The 23,778-nt window shown below is 40.7% G+C and overlaps 2 protein-coding genes across 3 annotated transcripts in view; one reads left to right on the top strand and one right to left on the bottom strand.

Moving 5' to 3' along the window:
• Window positions 1-11,966, bottom strand: part of LOC146823118 (maternal DNA replication licensing factor mcm6-like) — a 474,334-nt gene extending 462,368 nt beyond the window's left edge. The window contains exons 1-2 of one of the 2 annotated variants that reach the window (XM_085606624.1): window positions 11,908-11,966; window positions 1,322-1,460 (exon numbers count right to left, since the gene is read on the bottom strand). In XM_085606624.1, the coding sequence (XP_085462750.1) occupies window positions 1,322-1,419 (98 nt within the window). In that variant the 5' untranslated portion in view covers window positions 1,420-1,460; window positions 11,908-11,966. The remainder of the gene's footprint in view (window positions 1-1,321; window positions 1,461-11,907) is intronic. The other variant, XM_085606623.1, reaches the window with a different exon arrangement.
• Window positions 11,967-12,028: 62 nt separating this feature from the next.
• LOC146823117 (uncharacterized) overlaps window positions 12,029-23,778 on the top strand; it is a 45,059-nt gene continuing 33,309 nt past the window's right edge. Inside the window, exon 1 of the mRNA XM_085606625.1 lies at window positions 12,029-12,146. Coding sequence (XP_085462751.1) covers window positions 12,125-12,146 — 22 coding nt within the window. The 5' untranslated portion in view covers window positions 12,029-12,124. The remainder of the gene's footprint in view (window positions 12,147-23,778) is intronic.

The following is a 23,778-nucleotide window of genomic DNA, read 5'->3' as shown; positions in this document are numbered from 1 at the left end:
TACCTGATGACTGCGAATGTTTTTTTTAAATTCTATGGGCACTGACAGATGCTTGCACGTCTCTGGTCTTTACCGATCCTTCGAGACTGTAGCGTGCTGAGCAGAGAACGTTTGAACTTTGACCGATGACTTAGAGGACTCTGAATAACCAGACTAGGTAAATATGAGGTTCTGTGCTATACTTGAACTTTGATAAAATTTCCATATGCAAATAAAACATTTCCAGAAATTTTAGATAAACAGATATTTATTAAGAATTGAGTTTGTGGTTTATTATGAAGGATAAGATCTAAATCTTGAAATGTGTTTTACCTGGTTCTAGATCACCAATCCAACTATTTGGTCCATTGACCACGTGGAGGGAGTGCCTTGATGTTCAGGATTGAGATCTGTAGGAGGAAGGGGTATTGATGTATATTTTGTAAATTAACTTTTTCCCTATAGGTTATAAGGTGTCTTCTCCCCCCCCCCCGCCCCCCCCCATGTCGAGCGCTTGAACCGCTCATTCCTCCAATTGTGTGCAGATCAGTGAATGGTTAGTGTGAGTGTTGTTGTTATGGGCCCCGCCAATGAATGCATGTGTGAATGAGTGTGACGTCGGGTCTGTGACGCAGGGAAGGATACTGGTAAGGAGGTTTTGTTTGTTCTCTGTTGCCTGGGTTTTACACGCTCCAACACATGCATAGAGTTTTTCTTTGAACCAAAGCAAAGCAGTTTGTGCCAGCCCTTTTAGCTTGAAAAGGAATTCAGTAGTCTCAGAGCACCACCTATTGATGATGTGGTATTACTGCAAAAGGCATAAAAGCAGACTAAGTGTATGGGTCTTCCTCCAAAATGTAAATCTGTATTTTGCTTGGAGCATGAAAACTAGTAACAATTCCTGAAAGAAATACAGCAAGATTAGGCAGACACTTCATAAATAGTGAAAGCCACAATGGACAAGAGCTAGATTTTAAGTCGTCTTTTCAGAGCAGCCCACCACAGTTTCTGACCTACCATATATTAAATGTGTGAATCCATAATACAGTGGAGTGGGGGCGAATATGACAGTGTAAGAGCTGAGCTCCAGCCTCTGTAGTTTTAGGTTGTCATATATACATAGACTGTTGTAAGATTGCAAAGCACCGCTGATTCTGCATGCACCCACCAGCTCACCGGAGAAAGGTTCTTTGCAACTGGATAGAAAAACAAAATACTAGTTTCATAAATTCTTTACCTTTTACATCTTGCTTTACTTGGAGAAATTGTGAAAGTCTGTGGGCAATAACCTGGTCATTTGCTTATACGAATGTAACTAATCCGAAATAAATACATGACTTACTCTTCCAAGAATTCTATGAATAGTTTCTGGCATTTTTCTGACAACTCATCCTTTACAGACTGTCCAGTTTCCATCATAGCCTGGTTCCCCAGTTCCATATTGCTGATTCAGGTGCCACAAATTGCCAGATACAAAAATTCTAAAAGCAAGAAAAATGATCATTGAGATTACATTTTTGTACAATTTGGGATATACATACGTGCGTAGGCTCTAAAGTGTGAATAAGTGGTGGCTCGGACAATGTAGATAATATGATGAACTTAGAAGACAATGGTGTGTTCATGAACACAAAATTGACTTTGCGATCACAGGGTAAATGGAGCTTGCAATGATTATGTTCACTTTCCCACACACACACTATTGTCCTCCATGCTGGAATTTATAGCCACAGATCCATCCAAGAGATTTCCATGGTCTATGTTTTTGTTGTGGGGGTGGAATATATTAATGTGAACTAACTTGGGGGTCAAGTTGTCAACCTAAATCAAATGTGACATGTGAATTTGATGACTTCGGGTTTAAACCTCACGCTGACAGGGACAGACAAGCTTGTTGGTTTTAGACTGACTTCACATTTAGGCTACTTCTGGTACAAAGCACAACCACATATCCATCTTCACCTTCTGGAAAATATCATGGCACAGTCAAGACTCATACCAAATCTATTTCACCATTGTGATGCCAGAATTTTGAATAGTTTGCACTCGCCCTACTACCACCAGTTTGATGGGGATTTAGGAATCCGCAATAAACCAGAGGACACCATTTCGGGCAGAGAGTAAGTTGTCCAAAACATGATGGCAATGTATGCTTTTTTCGTGGGGGAGTGTTTGGGACTCTGCGACCTGAATCCAATTGCCAAACCTTAAACACCCCTTTTAATACACATAGGACACCCCTAAGGTAAGTGTTAGGTAGCCCTAAGGGCAGGATGCTGTGCTAGTAAAAAGTAGGACATGCACTTTTAAGTTTACATGTCCCGGTAGTGACAAACAGCTAATTTCATTTTTCACTACTACTCCTCTTAAAGGCTAGCTTTGGGAATTCCTTAAATACGTAAGCTATAATTCTAGATTAGAAATGAGTAGCTAAATCATGTTTCATATAATTGGAATGGTAATTATAATCCCAAATTAGTGGCAAGGCTAGATTTGACAATACTATTTTAGAAACGCCACTTGATAAAGTGGACATTTATCAGCTCTTAACTTTGCTCTGTGTGGCTGCAGCCGGTCTCCAATACACGTTTGGGGGACAGCTACACTTTGTACATTCCCTCTAAACAGCCACAAACACAGGGAGGATGGATGTGACAAAGAACTCATCTGCATTCATCTGTATTGCTATAGTCTTCCTGGGCAGGTATGGAAGCCGACATCTGAACAGGCAGCTTCCTGTGTCCCACATAAAGTACCGATTACCCCCACAGATAGCTTGGCAAACAGGGCTGGGATGAAAGGAGACCTGTGACTTCAAGGATCTGCTTTGAAGTCCCCCTCCCCCCCCCCCCCAATTCAAAGGCACATTTGGGTATAAGCACTGTGGCTTTGACCCTACCAAATCATTACATAACTGGACCCAGTAAGTACTCTGCTGAAGTAAAGACTGCTGTGCTGTAGGGAGTGCCACTTTGCCTTGACTGACGGTTCTGAGGAGCTGCTTCTCTGCTCAGCTGGATTACCCTGCTGATCTCTGACTTGCAGAGGACAAGGGCTGGGTCCATCTTACTTGAACACAGAGTGACTCCAAGGGTTTGCCTCCTGTTTTCTGTAGTCTCAGGGACACAAAAGACTTCCTGCAATTCTGCTAGGCTCAGCCATCTGCAAGTCATACCCTTGCCTGGTACCCCCTCCAGTCCTGGGCCTCAGACGGTGGTTCTACAGCTGATTTTCTACAAAACAGATGCATCATCACCAATGCCCCAATAGGAACAAACTCTGTGACCTACAACGCCAAATCGATCCTAAGACATCCCTGCACGGCTCGCCCAGGATAAGCGTCAATCTGAGGTCCCGACTCATACTCTCGATAACGCTTTGCTCCATCCAAGGAACTTTTTCAGCAGACCCTGCGTTACGTTTTGTGAGTTTTTCACAAATACTTTGCACATTGTCTCTTTAGATAAGCCTGATTGCTCTGTGCCAAGCTACCAAAAGGTGAGCACAGGTTAATTTGAAGTGTGTATCTAACTTACCCCAACTAGAATGGTGGTCCCTACTTGCACAGGGTGCAAACCTCTGCCAACTAGAGATACCCTCGGACTCTCAGATGATAGCTAGATCTTATTGTAAGTAGGTAGTTATAGTTAGGCCCATGTTTACATTTTTTGGCTTGCCATTATCTTTGATGCAGTTTGATGTATCTTCACAAAATGTTTCCACAAAATAGGGACCCGGTGATTCCTGTTGTGCATGCAACATTTCAGGGTGATCTTTCTGGCAGGAGCGCAGGAAAAGTGGGAGTAAAAAAAAGTGTTTACCATGTTAATTTCCACAGTCTCTTTAGACACGCCAGCCCGAAGTGCTGGACAGAATGATACCAGATTTGGCAGAAAGGTAGATTTTGCTCCAAAGATCACACTTTTTGTTAATTGGTTCAAATCTGTTCAGAAGTTTGAGATATTAAAGGAAATACAAATTTGTATATCCGGATGAAGCCTAAACACATATCTCATGGTGAGATTCGATTGGCTCTGAGAACTTCAACCAGAAAGTGACAGCAGTCATCTTGGGATTATTTACATGATAGCACTCCATTGAAATGCTTTGTAGTGAATGGCAGGTTTTGAGAGTCACAAAAAGGAGACTGTATAAAGGGTGATAACAGATTTAGGTTACAATTTAACCTTCTGTTGCCAAGATGACCTTTCCCTGTGAAAAAGCTTTCTGCTGAGATCATGACTCCTGTTTGGGTGAAAACCGTTCTCATAATTTTCCCATAGAGGTTTTGGAAGCTGTTCCAGAAGCTAATATGAGAGCATATTTTCTGTACATTCACAGTATCTTCCTCAGCCTATGAGAATGAAGCCTGACATAGTCAGTAAAACATGTACTTCCATCAAGAGCAGCCTGTCAGTTGATTCCCTTGTGTTCTACTGCAGTCTACCAGAGTGTTCTAATGAACAACTAGAGCATTAACAGTCTTAATTATGAAAGAAAGTGTGGTATATCTGAAGCCATCTTGATTGAATCAAACTGCTAAAACTTAAAACATTTAATTTAGAAAAGAACACAATGAGGGGTTTCATTTTGTCATAGAAATTATCACTAGAGCTGTACAAAGCGAAAATTAGGACACTAAGTGAGCTCTCAAATATCTTCCTCTACCCTCACTACCACTAACAGTGCCCCTCCAGTCTCCATAACCACTCTCTCTCAGATGCATTTAATTAGTTTGAGAGCACCACTCATACCACTGTACGGTGTCAGAGGAGCACTTACATCTCACACACATACAAAGAAAATCAATCACATGTGTAAATAGGTGTATAGGAAACCTTACATAAGACAGAACTGCAAGATGTAGGAGTCACATGTCATGCATACTGGTAGTCTGTATATTTTAATAGCGCTTTGTCTGGAAAAGTACAAACTCAATTTGAAATGCAACACCATGGTTGGGGTTTCTCTTTAATAACAAGAACTGATTTCTATGCAAATAAACCCTTTTTGCAACATTAGGATAATAAAAGACTGGGATAAATCATAATGCTCTAAACTATACCTTGCATTTTGCATGCAGTTCTTTGATGACGGTTAATAGCTCACTATTCTATATTGGTATTTTAACTTATAAACTGCAAGTAACAAAAGGATCTGTCTGACAAAAGCATTAACCCACTGACCTATTTACATTATGTGCACTGTGTGATCCGCATGGTACAAGTTATTTGCAGCTGGCGTAGTAACCCTCTGCGCTACCTCACGCAGAGTCTAAACTTCCACTAGAGAAAACTCCGGTCTCTCTCCAGGAAGAACGTTAATCACCAGAGTTATCGTGACATTCTTATTCTCGCCTAAAATTGCTGGAGGGAAGGAATGGACTCAGGGCTGAGGCCAGTACTCAGGAGGAGTCTAAAAGGCTGTAAACTCTTGGTAAAGGATATGACAACACCCAAGTCCATTGTGAAAATTTTTAAAAATGCTTGCAGACTCCCCTCTTGCTCGCATGTCAATAAAATTTTCACTGCATTAGTACATGAGTACAACAGCTGTTTTATCGATCCTCACAGATAGAGGGGGCCGCATGACTTGCCCAGTGCTGCAATTGGTACCAGAAGTTAGGGGTTATTTATGTCACCAAAACAAGTTTACTATCAGCGTTGCACAACACTGTTGTGCCGCATGCGAATACAAACCAAAAGCATAACACTAAAACAAACTTTACATGTGACACTCAAAGGTCTACCTTTGGAGACATGGTAGGGGCAGAGGTTGAGAGACTGGGGGGCGAGAGAGCTTGCATGCCGAGAACCACAGATGCTGCTGGAATACACAACAGGCAGCTACTGAGAACAAAATTAAAAATCTAATTGAGGGCGACATCACATTGCCTGGCTTAGCATGCCTCAAAGAGAGTTCTAATTATTCTTATTATAGAAGGTACCAGAAGAGGAAGAGTGCAGATTAAAACAGTAGTTCAAGGAAGATTTAAAGCAAAATTAAAGCCTTCGACGTGCAGTGAATCATAGTTTACACTCCATTGGCTGGTCCTTGAACAAAGGTGAACGAAGCTGGCAACAAAACCTTTTTGTACAAAGGGTGTTTTGGAACTCTCAGTGTGTACCTACCTACACAAAGTGTATAACTTTCCTGCCTGTAAATAATTGTCTGGCAGGCTCGGCCGTGACTGCACCAGCTTCTTATGTACGCCATCTCTCTGGCAGTCAGAGTTCAATGAATGTGAAAGAGTGAATGCTTCAGGCAATCGGTACCCCTCAACCTGCTGCATAACCGGTTTTACAGCCAGTTCATGAAGGGGCACACAAGAAACATTCCAATACCTTTGTGGCTTGACATACAAGTCTGATCCTACCCAAATTTATTGGAGGTTCTACCCCAGGAACACATGAAAGAACTGTGGGTAAACTAAACTTACTTAACTGCTGTGGAAGGAAGCGCTTTTCAAATCAAATGCGTGCTGTAGGCACATAGCAAAACTAGCAACAAACTATGCCTGTGACTGTCTGTCCATGCAGCATGAAAGGGGAGAGAGAAAGCCTACCTCCTCCCACCCGCACTGTCTCAGTCATATGTACACAGTCGACACCAGAGTAGAGACCCTGCCTGGTAGCCAAACCATGTGCCTCTAAGCCAATGCAGATGCTGCTCCTATTATTCAGATAACCAATTTATCTCAATTTCCTCTTAACATTTTTACCTGGACCAGGAGAAGAGTGGTGAGACTATAGTTTGTGACATACTCTGGGCCTAAATTGAGCAAAGATGACTCCCATCTTCCACCTCTGAGATGACACTAGATCACAGCAAATCTTAGAAACATTTGCAGAAACAGTTTGATAAGATGATGACAGATATGTGCTCGGCAAGTGTCCAGAGAAGACCCTCACTTCATATCTGCTTAAGAGTTTCCATTGCCTGTTGTCCACAATATTGATAGAAGACCAACAAACTGGGTGACCAAACAAGGAGAGCTGCTCCTGTTGGGACTCGAGGGTTGGACTGCTGCAATATCAGATTAAATTGTCTAAATCTTTGTGTGATAAAAATGTGAAGTTTAACGCAGCTACTATGTGAAGGCTGGGCAGGGTATCAATGCATTTTGGGCTAGTAATGGTATTCAGCACTGAAAAAGAATATTTTTTAAAGACCGGGCCTACAAGTAGTGTTTTGCCCTACTTATAAACATTTCATATATTTTAAACCTTTGTAGAGAGCTGCTTTCTTCCCTGTAGGAGCTCTGTCGTCTTAATATTGTTTTGTTCTTAGTTTTTTTTGCTTTTAGCCGGTCATTGAACCATGGGCTAGAAGGATGGAAAAAACAATGTTTTGCTTCACTACTTGGAGGCATGAAGGTGTAATACATCATCCATGATGTTACTGAATGCATTGATGATCAGATTTCCAGGTGAGGATAGAGTATGCAGTTAAATGAGGCTTGATCAGCAAATGCCTCTGCTACATTGAGTTTGCACCAGTGGTCGTTGTAGCTGGACTGCTGTTTGCTTTCAAATTGCTTTGATGTGATATCTCCTAAGTAGAATAGATAGTGGTCAGCACTATGCATGAATGTAGTGACTTCTGCAAGAACCAAGGTATAGAAAAGAACTCCTGTTGTTGTCACAAGTAAGTCCCCCCCACAGCAGGATTGTTCAGACCTTGTCTGAGACCCAGCCCCCTTTCTCAACCACTCTGCAAACACCTCCTGGCATACTACTCTTGGGGGATGAAGTCTAGGGATGAGTGTGCCAGTAGACTCTGCTCTGCCTGCAGTTGGTGGTGTTTTTGTCGAACTCTGCATTCAAAGGAGTGCAGACTGGCAAAATACTGAAAACTCCACCAGCAGAGCAGAGTTTAACACCCACCCCTCTCAGACTCACACAGACACTTTTTTACCCACTGAAAGGCACACACATACTCTCAAACCGACTTACAAACCTATTCACACATTCATACACCCACTGAGACACTCATGTACTCACTCACATACTCAGTGTCAAAAGTTGGTGGTTACAGTTAGGTAATAGAATTATTTTAAAACCTTACAAATTCACTTAAAAAAAAGTTTACAGGGATGTTCTAGGTAGGAAATATAATTTCAAAAGCTGTAGAAATTGACTAAGACAAAGGGTACAGGGACATTACAGATATGAAATAGAATTTTAAAAAACCTGATAAATTCACTGGAAAAAAAGGTTACAGGAGAATTAAAGTTCAGCTCAGATTTCACTCGTACAAAACCAGTGAAATTCAGCAGTTATAGCTACCTGAGCCAAATATAGCTATCCCCTGCAATGCACTGCTTATTATTTCACATATTATATCACTCATGATATGGTCAGTGACATCACTCACGACATCACTGATTACATACACAGAACCACACACCCCCATTCACAGCCCCATACAACCTCATGCACTCACATACACCAACACAACCACTCACATACCCATTCACAGACAAATACAAGTACTTACACGACCACTCACTTATCCATAGACACTCACACGCCCACTCACTCAGAGCCGAAACATTCAACCATTTATTCACTCATACAACCACACCCTACACTCACCCTTAAAGCTACTGAAAACTAGTTATTCACCCATATAGCCAATCACACACCCATGAAGCCTCAGCACCACTCACATATCCATTCACACATCCATACAAGCACTCACACAGCCACTCCCTCATGCATACAGCCAATCCCACAGACACTCACTTTCATACATCTACTCATACACCAACTTACTTAAACACTTGCTCAAACAGCCACTCACTCAGCCACCTTTGCACCAAGTCACTCACGCATACAGCCATTCAGACACCCACTCACTCACCATCTTGATATGTTTCAATCCTATTAAACATTTGTTTCCATTACACTTCAGAATATATATATATAATACCCCCGAGACCCCACTTATGAGACACATTGTGATATCTGTGGGTAGAGCACAGAAAGGTGTTCATCAGTTTATAGAGGATGACATGCCTCAGGGTAGCCCTGAGCTATGTGTCCCAGAAAAGCACTAGTGAGTTAACAGTCACTTGAGGTGTGAATTATGGAGACAGCTCCAGTAGGTTCTTAGTGAAGCTATAGCTCAGGTAAAGACTGTTTGTATCCCCCCCAAGCCATGCAACAAGGGATACCCCACTCATCTTGCTGAAAAAAAGAAACTCTCTCGTTGCCAACATTTCCAGTGTAGTTCAAATTATGTTCTCCTTGCAATTCCAGCATTCAAAGTAAAGGCGGAATATGTCTCAATTTTTCTCTGACAGTAAAAGACTGGAATTCACTTAATCAGTCCTGCACGCCACTTCCAAGATGTAACTTAATCATGCAGTTCTTGTTTTCTTTGCCATCTAGATGTTTTAATCAGAAAATTCCATCACCTAGTTCGTGCATCCTTAAGTCTGTCCCCATACCCTATCCCCTAGCTAGCATACTATTCGCCCACTTTCTTTTCCTCCCACCTTGACACTTGTACTGCCTGGCCTACACCTATGTTCCTAAATTATACAGACAGTCCCAAACGGCCCCCTTTGCCTTTCTTCAGCTGGCCGTATGCTGTTTGTCCACTTGTGAAGTTTATATTTAGCCGGGTATATTACTCCTAGAAGATGACCTACACCATTGACATATTTGCTAGCTCACCTTATTGTGTAATATATATCACGTTTTGTTTGCTGGTCTCTCAGAGCCAAAGGTGGTGACTACATATAATCACTACTCTATAGGATTACCTAGATTCAACCTTGCCCCACTTTGAGATGTGCTGTATGCTGCAGACCGATTGGTCTCTGGAGGTCAATAAAAAGGTATCCCATTACTCCTGTGCTTATAAAGCCCCAGTACCTCCCTTGAAGCTAGCACCCAGTCCAAGACCGCTTCTATCATCCACAAATCCCTGTACACAGCAACCTCTACTTATCTTGTTTAAAACTGAAGCTCTGTGGCCACCATCACCAGCGTAAGTAAACATTTGCTTCCGGCCTTCAGTACCAGCTGAATAGGTCTCAATCTTTATCTGGCAGTGCGACAAATGGAACACACCAGCCCCCTGCTCACTGCACCGTTTCCTCTCAAGCGACATTCAAAAAGGAATTGACATCTATTCTCAAGGTATGTCCAAGATGTGGCTTCTTCGTGCCGACCATGGTCTGTACAACTACGCCGCCTCAACCTGACAATTGAGCTCCCGAACTCATGCATTCTTCTAGTCTTCATAAGTCTCAAACCCTATGCCCTTCTTCACCTATTCTTTCCACCTTGATGCTTGTGCTTTGTGTAACACTTTTGTTCCTCAACCATATTGACACCTCCATATCCCCTCCTAAAGCTAGTTTTATACTGTTTCTTTTGTCACGTTTTAATTCAGCCAGGCGTAATATTTGAAGGTGGTTCTCCACGCCATGCCCAATTTCTTTGGGGTCTCACCTTTTGGTGTATTGTGTACAAATGTATTTTCGGGTGAAAACCAGCAATCATCTTGTTTATTTTTGGGGATGGAGTGATAGCTCCTGCTATATATCAACATTATGAGGGGCTTTTGTTGTTTCAAAGACAAGGCACAAACTAACTTCTGTCTTTTTTTGGCACCAAGTGTCGACTATCAAACTGAGTTCGAAAATCCTCTAGGAATGTTTGTTATTACCTAAAAATAAGTTATGGCTTTCCAGGCTTTTACCACAGTGCCATTGCTGTCCCCCACCACCTCTTCGTTGGAGCATGCCGCTTCCTCGACCCTTGATTATAGTATGGGAGAATAGCCACCATATTGATGGATTTCCACAGCACAAGTCAATTTGCGACAAAATGTATACAAATCCTGAAGGTTTCTTTTACCGCTGAAGATGCCATTACACCCACAAGTTGCGTGTCTAGTGCAACCTCGTGGAAACAAGATGCACAAATAGCATTGTGAACTGGGCCTTTAAAACATTTCCCACCACCTCGTGCCACCAGAGGAACATAGCATTTCTTACAACGCACCCGAGGCCGAAACATTAACCTCTGTATCAACATTTCGAACCACCATCATCACTGCTGCGAATGTGTGTGTACATTTAAGTAAAGCACAGACGCAGCTTAAATTGAGAAAACGAAGCGTGTTCGGGATTTTCTCAAACACCTCGCTTTATTTACCACGAATGACAAACGTGTTGTCTAGAATGCGAATATATTCTATAGAAAAAACTAGAAACTAAAGCCCGTACAAATACGTATTGCCCGAGCAATACTACAAAGTCTAGAAGTAGAAAAACAGCTTCGGAAAAATCCTTAAGAGCCTGCACTGCAGAATGAGACAACTGCCACAGAAGCACACCTGGGAGATGCCACAAGATAACATTACATTTACAGCGCCAATGCGGGTTTCATCAACTGTGAGCGGCTGGCGGCCCATTTGCTTTAAAGTGCTTCGTTTGTGTGTGCAGGCGCGTGTAGTTGTGTGATCTCTGGTACAAACCTCTACATGAATTACATTGTCTGCCGCGCTTGGGTTTTGAGGGTTAAATTTAGTTGCCTACTTTAGGTCTTGCACTCGTATAATTTAAAGCACCTGGGACAAGGAAAAAAAAGTCACAATGATAGTGTAGCATACTTCATATAAATGTAGGCATTCACTGCTCTGAAAGACCACACCGAATGTTCAGGGAACCAGGCTAAGGACAGGGACTGTGAACATAATTGTACTCAGGAGCACGGTCGGCGACACCCCAGAGAAACCCAGGAGGTAATAATGCAGGACACATATAAAAACACAAAGTTTCAGCCACTGGTCCGAGTTCGTGTATGCACTACCTCAGCATTTGAACCCAGAAAGTACCCCTCCCGCCATGTTTCCGTGCCAATTACATTTTCTGCTGTTTTGTTAAACCCAGAGTTGCAAAGTACATACCTTTCTCCAACCAAACCAATCGTGCTTGCTTCGCCTGCCCTTCTAAACTTCCCCACCACTCAGCTCCTCCCTCTCTTTGGCCCGCCCACTTTTGGGGTTGTCACAAAATATAACTGTTTAGCAAATCCTTTCTTGTTGACGTTCTGCTTAGTCACCCGCGGTTCGTAGAGCAAGACCTGTACCCTCACTGTTTAAACGAAGACCCGTACTTGCGTGGATGTTGGCTTCATTACTTTCCGGTGAGTGTGACTGTGCTCGGTTCTGAACTCTTATAATTTGGACCCCATACGCTGTTTCATGTATATATTGTTTTAGTATGCATCCGACCACAACATCGATTTACATGTTTACAGAGTAGGCAGGGGACATCTAACAATCAAAGACAAGTGGTATACACCACACCACACCTCGCATCACCAGGGACTCTGTTTCCTACTAATCATCACTATCAGACAGGTTAGCCTAACGAATTCAGTTGAAAGAAACCAACACTACAATATCCACAATGCTTTTGATGGCCACGTGGAAATCCAAGACTGTTATCAGTTTCTACGATGACATGAGCAGAGGTCAAGACAATATTCGTGCACAAATAAAAGCGATCTACCTCTTCTTTGGTGCCGCAGAAAACTGGCCAATTGAAATTAAATAATTAATAAAGTTGGTTGCGAGAAATTGACACAACGAATAAGTTATGAAATTATGAAAGTCTTTATTGTTTCAGTTAATAAAAAACATACAATGTCGAAAATACCTATACACACCACATCTTAAAAAGTTTTTAGCAAAAGATTTCATAAGAAAGTTATTAAAAGGAGATTTCATAAGAAAATGTACAGTGTTGCTGACTTTCTAAATAAAAAACAATACATTGAATCCGTTTAAAACCCATCAGAAAACCCTATTTAACATATTAAAACCAAGCTACATGTACCAATTCTTATTTGCCCCAAAAATGAGCTTCCATTACTACTTAGTCCAAACCCAATGTAGAATTCATTAATGCAATTCCAACTGCAACTTCTTATTTGTTCATAACGGAGGGACTTTGCATTTTTTGGTGATTGCAATCACTAAACAATCAATGGCACGGTGAATTGTTTGTCCATTTTCATTGTTATCTGTTCTTACCGTATCAAAAATGTAAACACCTTACAGTTTAGATAGGGATCCGTTGAGTCCAAACCCTTGATTATTGCAGACCTACAAGACCTAATCCCTCTATCATTAAATGCCTTTTTCAAAAGCCACGACCGAGTTGATTTTAAACAAGGACATATGCAAATGAATGAAGTGTTGCTTCGCTGCGCCACATAGAATGCATATAGTAGGACCATTGTATCTCCATTTGGGCTGATCCGCTAAACTTGATAAGAGACCAAAACTAGTCGCCATGAGTTTCTGTTTTAGGTAGTATGGATACGTTGTGTTCAGATATTCAGCCAGTCGTAATTTTGTATAAGACTGCAGAACCATCCAGGCATGAGACCTCTTTGTAAATTTGTGTTTGTCCTCTAACAGTGAATGTAGTTTAGCCATTTTATTTGCCACCCTACGAAAAACAGGAAAGGAGGGGGACCGTGCCCAGAGATCTTCAGGCTTTGTTGCTTCCAAAGCCAATTTAAAAATCTTTCCATAACTAGAATGCTGATCTGCTTCCTGGGCCCGCCGCAAGGCATCATGTAAATCATTCGCTCGACTTAACCAAATTTTGTATCAGCTTTTCACGTACGCGTTGGTTCTCCCAATCCCTTGCTGAGTAAGGCCAAATTCCAGACTCACCTGAGCTGGAGATGCGTTCTGTGGTATATTAAAAACCTTTTTGTGTGCTTTCAGTTGTATCTTGTCCAACAGTTTTGCATCTGTACAGTGTAGAACAATGCTTGCGTACTCCACTGTCGGCATCAATTTTGCACCTATTACGGCTAACAGTGGCTTTAAGGATGGACCCTTTAACTTTTCGAAAGGCCACAAAATGCGTAAATTAGGCCATTACCTTTGCTTTCCAGATAGTGTTTATGTTTTTGTAAATTTAAACAATCATCCAGGTACAGCCCTAGATATTTGTAGGTATTAACTACCCCTAATGTTATTTCTCCAAGCCTGACAGGGAATTTGTGGCCTGACCACTTTGCAAAAATCATAGTTTTTTTTTTTTAATGTTAATTTCCAACGCATTGTCATTTGCAAATACTGGTAGCTCGTTTATTGATCTTTGTAAGCCGACTCTTGTCAGGCTGAGTAATACTATATCATCGGCGTAGGAGAGATGTGTTATCGGTGATGGGCCCAGACGTGGTGGATGAGAATTTGTCTAATTTAATCTTATTGAGAGGACTGCCATAAAGAGATTAAATAAATGGGGTGCTAGTACACAACCTTGCTTTAGCCCTATCTCTGTGTGGATTGCCCTTGATAATCTCGTGCCATCTGTGATTTTTAATTCATATCCAACTCTAGTATACAATTGAATTATGGCACGCAACATTGATTCTGAGAGACCCATCTTCTTTAATTTACACCATAGTAGTCATCGCTCTATGCTGTCAAACGCTGCTTTAAAATCAATAAAACAAAGCTCTAATTTTAAATTCAAATGTTTATACCTTTCTGCAGTCATGGTCAAAGCAAGTATGTTAGTGGTTGTTCCAAACCCCTTACGAAATCCTGTTTGGTTCATAGGAATCAACTTGTTTTTAGTAGACCATTCCACTGGGTCCTCCAAGATTAACGATGTATAATATTTCACTTCCACATCCATTAGGGCTATAAGCCTGTAATTTGCAGGATCCGATCTATCTCCACCCTTGAATATTGGGTTAAATATTGACCCTTTCCAACTCATGGGCAGACTATTCGATAATTTTACCTCCATAAAAAGCCATGACAACGGGATCGCCCAGTAGTCTTGGTCACTTGAGAAAATGGCCTGAGGAATTCCATTTGGCCCCGGGGCCCCATACCTTTGACCTGATTTTATTATTTTCATTATCCTATCAGCTACCTGGAGTTGGCAATCCAACGTTATTTGGCAATCAATGATTTTAGACTGTTCATTAGTTGTATTTGGAGGCTTAGATTCCAGGCCACTATAACTGTTTTTATTATCAAAACCTATAACTTTTTAAAAAGTGCTACTCAAGTAATTTACCCAGGCCGACTCGTCACACATGCATTGTTTATATTTTGAGACAGTCCAGTTATTCCATTTATTATTTTTCAAAACGCTTTATTGTTTGGGGCAGAGAAGAAGCTTTGACCAGAACTGTTCCTGGTTCGATTTTTGATCCTTCCAGATTTGTTTTTTATATAGTATTTTTAGATTTTCTATATGATTCCAGGTACTCGCATCATTATTTATCCTATTCTTTCTGACCACCTTTCTTATTTCTTTCCTTAACGCTTTGTTTGAAAGTCTCATAGTCTCCTTGCTTCTTTTTTGCCTTACATAATCCTGTTTGGGTGCCAGCCTCAAGAAATTTATAGTAAAAGTTGTCCAGTTTGATTCTTGACTACTTTCTATGGGTCAATTAGTTTCTAATGTCTCTTTTGCTAACTTTGTTAGCTCTAGTAAATTACCAGCCGATCATCCTATACCCTTCAAGTTAGTTGTAGTTAGGTTGCCTACCTCTGTGGTTGCTGCCCGGTATTTATGATTTTTTTTTTCTTATTTCCAGATGCTGATGTGAATGATCGCTTTGTGTTGTATATTTAATAATACATTTCCTCACTTGATTCAATAATGGTAAAGACAAGATTTTAAAGTCTATTATTGACTGAGAATTTGTACCTTGATATGTCCAACATGGGGGCGTGTCATCTTTCGTTCTTCCATTTAATATTCTTAGTCCTAGATGTTGCAAGGCCATGACTGTTTTTTTTTCCAATTAAGTCTCTTCGTTTTGCCATTGAGGGTGTTTGTACCGGTTCTGACCAGAACACATTTTGCGCATTTATTAACTCATCCTCCTCTGGGGGTGTAAATGAGGTTGGTGTTAAAATCACCTGATAATAAGATTTCCCACTCAGGGTTCACCAATCTATATTCTGTAATTATCGAGAGTAATTTATCCAACTGTAGTCGTTTTTTTCTTACATTTGTATGCAAATAGATATTTATTAATATTATTGTTGTTGAATCGTTTTTTAACAAATCATCTAGTTTGATAACTTGTATGTCTGAAGTTGTTGTACTAAGCTGCTCCGAACATATAGCTACTGCAGTTGCTATATATATACTGCTACGCCGCCCTTTGCTCTCCAGTGTCGATGTGTTCTTGTGGCGTTAACATGATGAAGTGTATAATTAGCTACTTCCTGCAGATTTAACAACCAGGTCTCTTGTAATGCAATGATTTCATACTTATTCCAGTGTATTGGTGGGACATTCCCCTGAATTTCACTTTTAGCCCCCGCTATGTTCCAAGAAAGAAGTTTTAGGCAATCATAATGAGGACTGTTAGCTTGATTAACAAGTCATTCCCTTGTCAGAACATTGAGAGTTGCCGCTAACCATCCCCAGTGCATTGGACCCGGCCCCCGTGTTTGTATATCATTACTATTGCCAATGTCACCATTTTTTCCTCTAGCATTTTGTAATACCGAATACACCTGGATTTTTTCAGTGCCTAGGGAATGATTCCTAGCGAGCTTCATTAGCAGTGAGGGGTAACAAGGTCTTAAGGGTTTTTCCAATATGATACCCCATGCTTCAAATTGTTGTCTACCATTCATAATAGCTACCACAATTTCCACATTTCTCCAGGTCGCGAATGTTCTTTCCATCTGTATCTTTTCATTATGCGTTCTTTCCATCTGTTTCTTTTCTTCATGAGGAATGAATTAGATGGATAGTAAATCAGATTGAGTCAAGTTTTTTAGAGCCAGAATTTCAGCCAACAGTTGCATTGTTTCCTCTATTAAGGATGTCTTGCTGTCCCTGTGAGGTGTATTTGGGCGTAAGGATACTCTGCTTGCTCCAACTATCCTCTTGATTTGTCTCAATATATGATGTCGTGGTTTAACTTGTGTTGTGGTTCTGTCACCACCATTCTAGAGTTTGCCCCCACTACATAATCGTTTCGTATATTAACTTTTAATTATAACTTGCTTATTTTGCACGTCTTCTATTTGTGTGTTCCTTTGGAGAACCCGAGCATTAATGTTTATTGCAGTCTGTGTAGGCGTAATCGCTGGGGAAATACGTGAGCCATTATTATGTTCTGGCATACCCTTTTTATTTGAATGAGTTTGGCCACTGGAGATGTTTAATTCAGAGCTTAGCTCTTGTCGTATTGCCTGTCCTGTTACTATACTGTTGTGTGACTCCGCTTGTCTTTCACTTTGATTATTTTCTTTATTTTTTTACTACATATAACTATTTAGCAAATCCTTTGCGATACCAGTTAAGATACAATACAGAGGGACAATTATTACATCTAGGTACCCCCCCCCCCCCGATTCCCGTCATGGAAGAATCCCCAGACAAGCACATCCACTTCTCGCTATTTAATATTGATAGCATGTCTTTTGGATGTATCCAAACAATGCTATCTATAAAGTTTTTGAAATTCATGGATTTCAAGATATCAAGAACGGAAGTCAGGCGTGCTGAATAGAAATAACAAATACTGGAAGACAGACTGCCAGATGACATGCGATCCATAAAGTTTTCTAAACCCATGTACGTTGCGATAACAAGGACGGAAGTCCTGCACGTTGAATAGAAGGAAGACAGGCTACCGGAAGTGACACCAGGCTGCCTCCACTTAGAGCAAGCCCGCTGAGAGTCCGCAAGATCAACTTTAAAAGAAGCCGCCAAACATGCAACATAGCTTACGGGATTGAGAACCGGCCCGCGACAATGGATGTAAACTTGCCTGTCAAAATGGAGAAGAGTGCTGCTTGCATCTAAACTAAAAGAAAACACGACTTACGGTCTCAAGCATTCCGTCGACGCAAGGTAAAGAACCTGCCATTTTTAAATAAGATACGCAAAACATTTCGACATAACTTCCTTTCCTATTGCCAACTCGACATGTACAGTGCTTCCGTTCAGCATTAGAGACGATAAAACGCGATCCCAAAAGTAAAACCTCCTGGCAATGTATGACACAGAACTTGCCACTTTCAAATAGGGTGCGCATAACAATTATTTCATTAATTATTTTTTTCCTGGGCTAAAATACTTGTTTAGGGTTCCTGCGCAGTACTGTCCCGTACTGTCCCTTAGCAGTCCCACATTAGACACAGCAGTTTTGATCTACGCAACTAACAAGGATAACATGCTAGGAGAATTATTTCTTTATTATTGTCCACATTGTATAGCGGCGACTGAGTCACTACTCTTAATTGTCATAGATAGCGAATAATACCCATGACGCACAGGGATCCTTGGAGAATAACACTTTTTAATAAAAGGTTGGAATGTAGCAAGTGAAGGGATAGGCAGGAGACCTAGGAGTCCTCGCTACCACTTCACAAGATGCATTCTCTTTAACTTATAGAGAGTGAGTACCCACAGGCAGCGGTTGATGCCCCGCGTTGAAGCAATTAACTGGTAGCCCCTGAACTTGACACATTCTACTCCACCTTACAGGTATGACAACAATGTGTTTCCCTCTTTCACTCCGTAAAATAAATCATATCAATCAGTCACTAGATTAATTTTACCCATATTTTTCACTCTTTAGTGTCCTATATTAAGTATCACAGCCCTGAGGAAGACCTTCCATGAATCTATCTGGTCCTCGCCTGAAGGTCGAAACGCGTCGGCAAAACCCCACTTCCCTCACTTAATTTTTTTCCCCAGCACGAGGTCAAGAGCATTAACATGTCATAATTGTTTGAAGACAACATTAAATGTGTAGGCGAACCTATTGATTGAGGTTTACTGTGACCCACTTTGTATCGATGTGAACTCTGATCTCCTTTTCCTTTGGACCATGTATGTAGCTATGATTGAGGAATAATGTAGTATTATTTTCCCGTCATAAGCCATCGCATTCTGTAAATAACATTTAGGACCAAGAAGATGTCAGAAATTGTTTTCAGTACAGATTTGAAGCCACTTTGATTGTATATTGTTTGAGTCTACAAACAGTGTACATAAATTATAATAAGACTTGTTATGATGAAATGTTTATGATAAAACAAAAAAGAGTGTGAATATATATATATATATATAATATTTGTGAATTAAAGTAAATTCACTTTTTTTTAAAAGTATCAATTTATTGTTGTCTATTTGTTTTCTCACAGAGTCACAGTCTTAGAATTGTTTGAATGTAATACAGTTCATTCCAGTGAACAGATACTCGGGTAATGATATGTACCTGGGAAGTAATTGAATATATTGACTCTATGGTCGTAGGGGTAATTGTGCTTATGTAACTTGTTTATTGAATTCCAGCCCCTTTGTTCCTCAACTGAATTTGTCTCCTTGTTAGATCAAATTGTTGTCTAGCATTCATAATAGCTACCACAATTTCCACATTTCTCCAGGTCGCGAATGTTCTTTCCATCTGTTTCTTTTCTTCATGAGGAATGAATTTGATGGATAGTAAACCAGATTGAGTCAAGTTTTTTAGAGCCAGAATTTCAGCCAACAGTTGCATTATGTTTCCTCTATTAAGGATGTCTTGCTGTCCCTGTGAGGTGTATTTGGGCGATAGGATAATCTGCTTGCTCCAACTATCCTCTTGATTTGTCTCAATATATTATAACATGTGGTTTAACTTGTGTTGTGGTTCTGTCACCACCATTCTAGAGTTTGCCCCCACTGCATTATTGTTTCGTATATTAACTTTAATTATAACTTGCTTATTTTGCATGTCTCATATTTGTGTGTTCCTTTGGAGAACCTGATTATTAATGTTTATTACAGTCTGTGTAGGTTTAATCGCTGGGGAAATACGTGAGCCATTATTATGTTCTGGCCTACCCTTTTTATTTGAATGAGTTTGGCCACTGGAGATGTTTAATTCAGAGCTTAGCTCTTGTCGTATTGCCTGTCCTGTCACTATACTGTTGTGTGTCTCCGCTTGTCTTTCACTTTGATTTTTCAAAACATTTTTTTTTACTAATGCCACCTCGCATTTAATTGGGATATCTGAATTTTGTATTTGTTTTGATGGCTTGTTCCCTTTGCTTCCTGTTATTTTTTTACTTAATGTCTCCTGATTGATTTTGTCTTGAAGTCATTGAGTCCTCCGTACTTGAACTATGACTTATTGAATTCCACAAGGGGGGTGGATCATTAAGTATGTCATTCTCATCTTCCCTTACATAGTTTATAGATTTGTTTGCTTGAACTAGTTGCTTTTTATCAAAAATATGGAACAATCTCTTTTCACCGTTATTGCTTTTCCTCGCTTCCCTTGCCCGTTGTTTTTGTCTCTTCGTTTGTTTACATGATTTTGAATCATCTTGTTCAATTGTCACCGCGTGTTGTTGTTTTATTTGTTTTGTATTCTTATTCTCAACTTCCAGATCCCCATTAGGGGGCTTGGGTGCTTCATTTGAGTACCGTGTTTTTAATTGCTCAAAGATTGCAACTTGCTGAATATCTTAAGTCGCTTCATCTGTATTTATTACATTTTTTAACTGCTCCTGGCCATTAATTTGTCTTGCTTTTAAGATACTTTGTAAAATTACCGGTACTGTACTCAATTTGGCAATTATTTGACCACATGCACACTCACCAGACGCCACTGCATTTAGACCTCTTTCCGTAGTTATTAAAGCTGTAAGATTTTCCAATTTTGAGTTTATTCCAGCAATGTATGTGGCTATTATTTTCATTAAATCGATCTGTATATCTAATTTGTCCAGCTGCATGTTGAAAGTGGTTATTACTGTTTCTAGAACTTTTAATAACGAGGCAGACACAGTTGTGTAGTCCTCTATTTCGTTTTTTCCCTTTTTTTTTAAGACCGTTCTCCTAGGGTGTTTGTGTTGGCATTTCGTTCTCCTTTATTTTTTCCATTGTTTCCTATCACTATTTCGCTTGTTTGCTTTGGACTAGAACGCGAATCTGTTAACGACTTAAGTTCTTTATGGTCATCATCCTCTTGCTTACTCTCTTTCCCTGTACCCACTTGGGCAGGTGTCTTGCTTTCGCCTCTCAGATAATACAGAATCTTGCACACGGTGGCTCAACACTCGGCAAAGCAGGAGACATAACACAGCACCTTTTAGAAAAGGGTTTTATTTTACAAAATGCAAGGACTCTCTCTTTTAGAATAATGCTTGGGGTTTTATTTTACACAATGCTCTCTAACAAAAAGGCTTTTCTAGATGCCAAATGCAGAAAATTCAAATACACAAAGAGATGTATATGTTTATATGCAAGCAATAATAACACAATTGGTAAATATAACAGCTGAATGCATGAATAATACTAATGAATAAACAAGCAGCAAATAATATGAGATAAGACTCAAGCAAATATACTGGGACGTCCTGCAAGAGATCAGAAAGAAATATATCTACATCAAATAATTACTTTGGATGTGCACATCAACTCACTCACTCATCACAAAGAAAACACCTCAAATGATCAAAGCCACTTTGCCAAACATCACAATGGCAATAATCAAAGCTCAAGCACCTCAAATGACCACAGCCACTGGAACCACGCATCAAAATGGCACTAGTCAAAACTCGATACTTCACCTGGTGCAAACACTGCATCTTAGCCCACTCCTGACTGGGGGAATTAAACAGCCGGGGTTCAGAGCCTCAGCAACCAAGGTTCCACGCTCTGAAGTAGACACGTCTGTCCCCACTTGGATTCCAAACTCCCGGTTTCTAAGTCAACAACCCTCAGCTTTATAATCTCAAAACATACTAGAATGTTCGAGAGACCTCCCCCTGTGCCAGAGGAATCTTGCCAGAACTGGCCATCTTCCCACCAAGCATTCCCATGGCAGGAAGGAGCTCCCACGTCCCCTTCTCCAATCTCGCATGTTCCAGCCTTTATCTTGATGAAGCTCACAAGCCTTTCAGAGTACATTGAACAATCTCTCACAAAAACAATCCTTGAACGTGATTAACCCAAACAACTTGCAAGCGCTGCTGTGCACGCAGAAAAGCTCAAGCAAGGCAAAGTCAGAATTCAGGATGACATGAGGCCATGTCAAAGCCAATAGTAAGAACTTCATAATACTCATCAATGTACCACACAATGCACATTTGTGAACACACTGCTTATAGATTCACACACTTCATCTCTCAATGTCCTATGGCATCACATACTTCATCTCTGTATGTACAACACTGAGCACATTTGTGCATCACTGCACTTTGAGACCAAAAAGTACATCCACACCTCTCTCTCCCTCTCATGCTTTCAAATGCACATCCCACACATTCTGTTCTTGGCAAGGCTGTCCTACTCCGTGACAGCTCCCACTGAAAGACAGCAAGATTAAAAGAAGAAACTTTTAAGAGAAGCAAGGCATATGCAGGAGGTCGTACATTCAGGCTAGGATAAAAAAACACACCAAAGTCAGTTAAAATAATGGTAGTCAAAGGTCATCACAGGGTGTCAGACCACAAGAGTGCCTCTAGCACTACATTAGGATGCTCCAGAGTACTAGATATTTCTATTATCGGCTGACTGGGTACTTGTATTAAAATGCTCTTTGCGTTTTCTATCTGATTGTCTGATAAATGTATAGTTTTTGCCTCAAGTGTTTGAAGATCAGTATTATTTGTAAACGAAAATGAATGAAACCATGATTTGTTGAGAACTTCCTTTGGGCCATGAGTAATATTTGAGACATCACATTGGTGTTCCTCATGTTTTTGGAAGGCACTAGATGATCCCTCTTTTACTAACAATTTTGGGGTGAAGTGCGAACAGTCTGAGACATGTATTTGTGCTTGAATTGTGGTCTGCCTACTAGTGGTCTAATCCTCTTCCATATCTTGTAAAGTTTTGATGTTAGAATCCTGGAGTTTAGATACTACTATCTTTTGCGGTGTTAATGGATTTGGTAATCCCTCTGTTTCAATTGTTTCTGAGTGAATTGCTGTAGTGGGATCTTTTAGGAAAATAACTTTTTTACAAGGTGTTCCTTCACCAAATAGCGAGTATATTGGTGAAATGAGTGTACTTGTTGATGTTTGTCTACTTTTTCCCGATGATTCCAATACCTCCTTGATTTTCCTGATATCTCTTGTTCCGTTTTTTGTGTCACTTGTTTACGGGTTCTTCCCGACCTCATATTTAATAATTATTTGTTTTCCCTTACTTATGAGTGCACTTAACTCCTTTATTTCTTCCTTGCTGCCGCTTACTTTAACTACCTTGGTCACTTAAAGGCGTTAGGCTGGAATCTTCCTGGAAACCACACACAGATACTTCTCAGTATAAAACCAAGAGGTAGATCAAGTAAGGACACTAGAAGGTTTTGATTATCTATGGGCGGCACCGCGCACCATGCTCCCTGGCAGAGAAAAGAAAAGCAAACTAGCAGAACAGTGCTGCCAAACAAAACCACACGAGGTGCCGGGCTCCTTTGCATAGACGGGTGACTCTGTAGCTCCAACAACCGTCTGTGCTGGTTTGCTTACTACCTACACACCGCACCTCATGAGCCCAAATTTGTGGCAGGTTTAGGGCAGAGCGAGATGGCCAAATGGGCGGGTTGTATGCCCAGCACAAGGTCAGAAATCTAACAGTCCAACTTGTGGCTTGTGCTTTGTACTTGTGCCTATGGAGGGGGTGCAGGGGGCTGCAGAGGCTATAAGAGGGGGAGTTTCAGTTCACACCTCCATAAGCGTCTTTCTAGGTGAGCACTGGCTGGTACCCTGACAAATGACTTGCGTCCACAGCTTTGGTGACTCTTAGTATAACCACTGAGA

Source organism: Triturus cristatus, chromosome 5_2 (genome assembly GCF_964204655.1).
Source record: "Triturus cristatus chromosome 5_2, aTriCri1.1, whole genome shotgun sequence".
NCBI lineage: Eukaryota > Metazoa > Chordata > Amphibia > Caudata > Salamandridae > Triturus > Triturus cristatus.
This window is presented reverse-complemented; position numbering and strand designations above follow the sequence as displayed.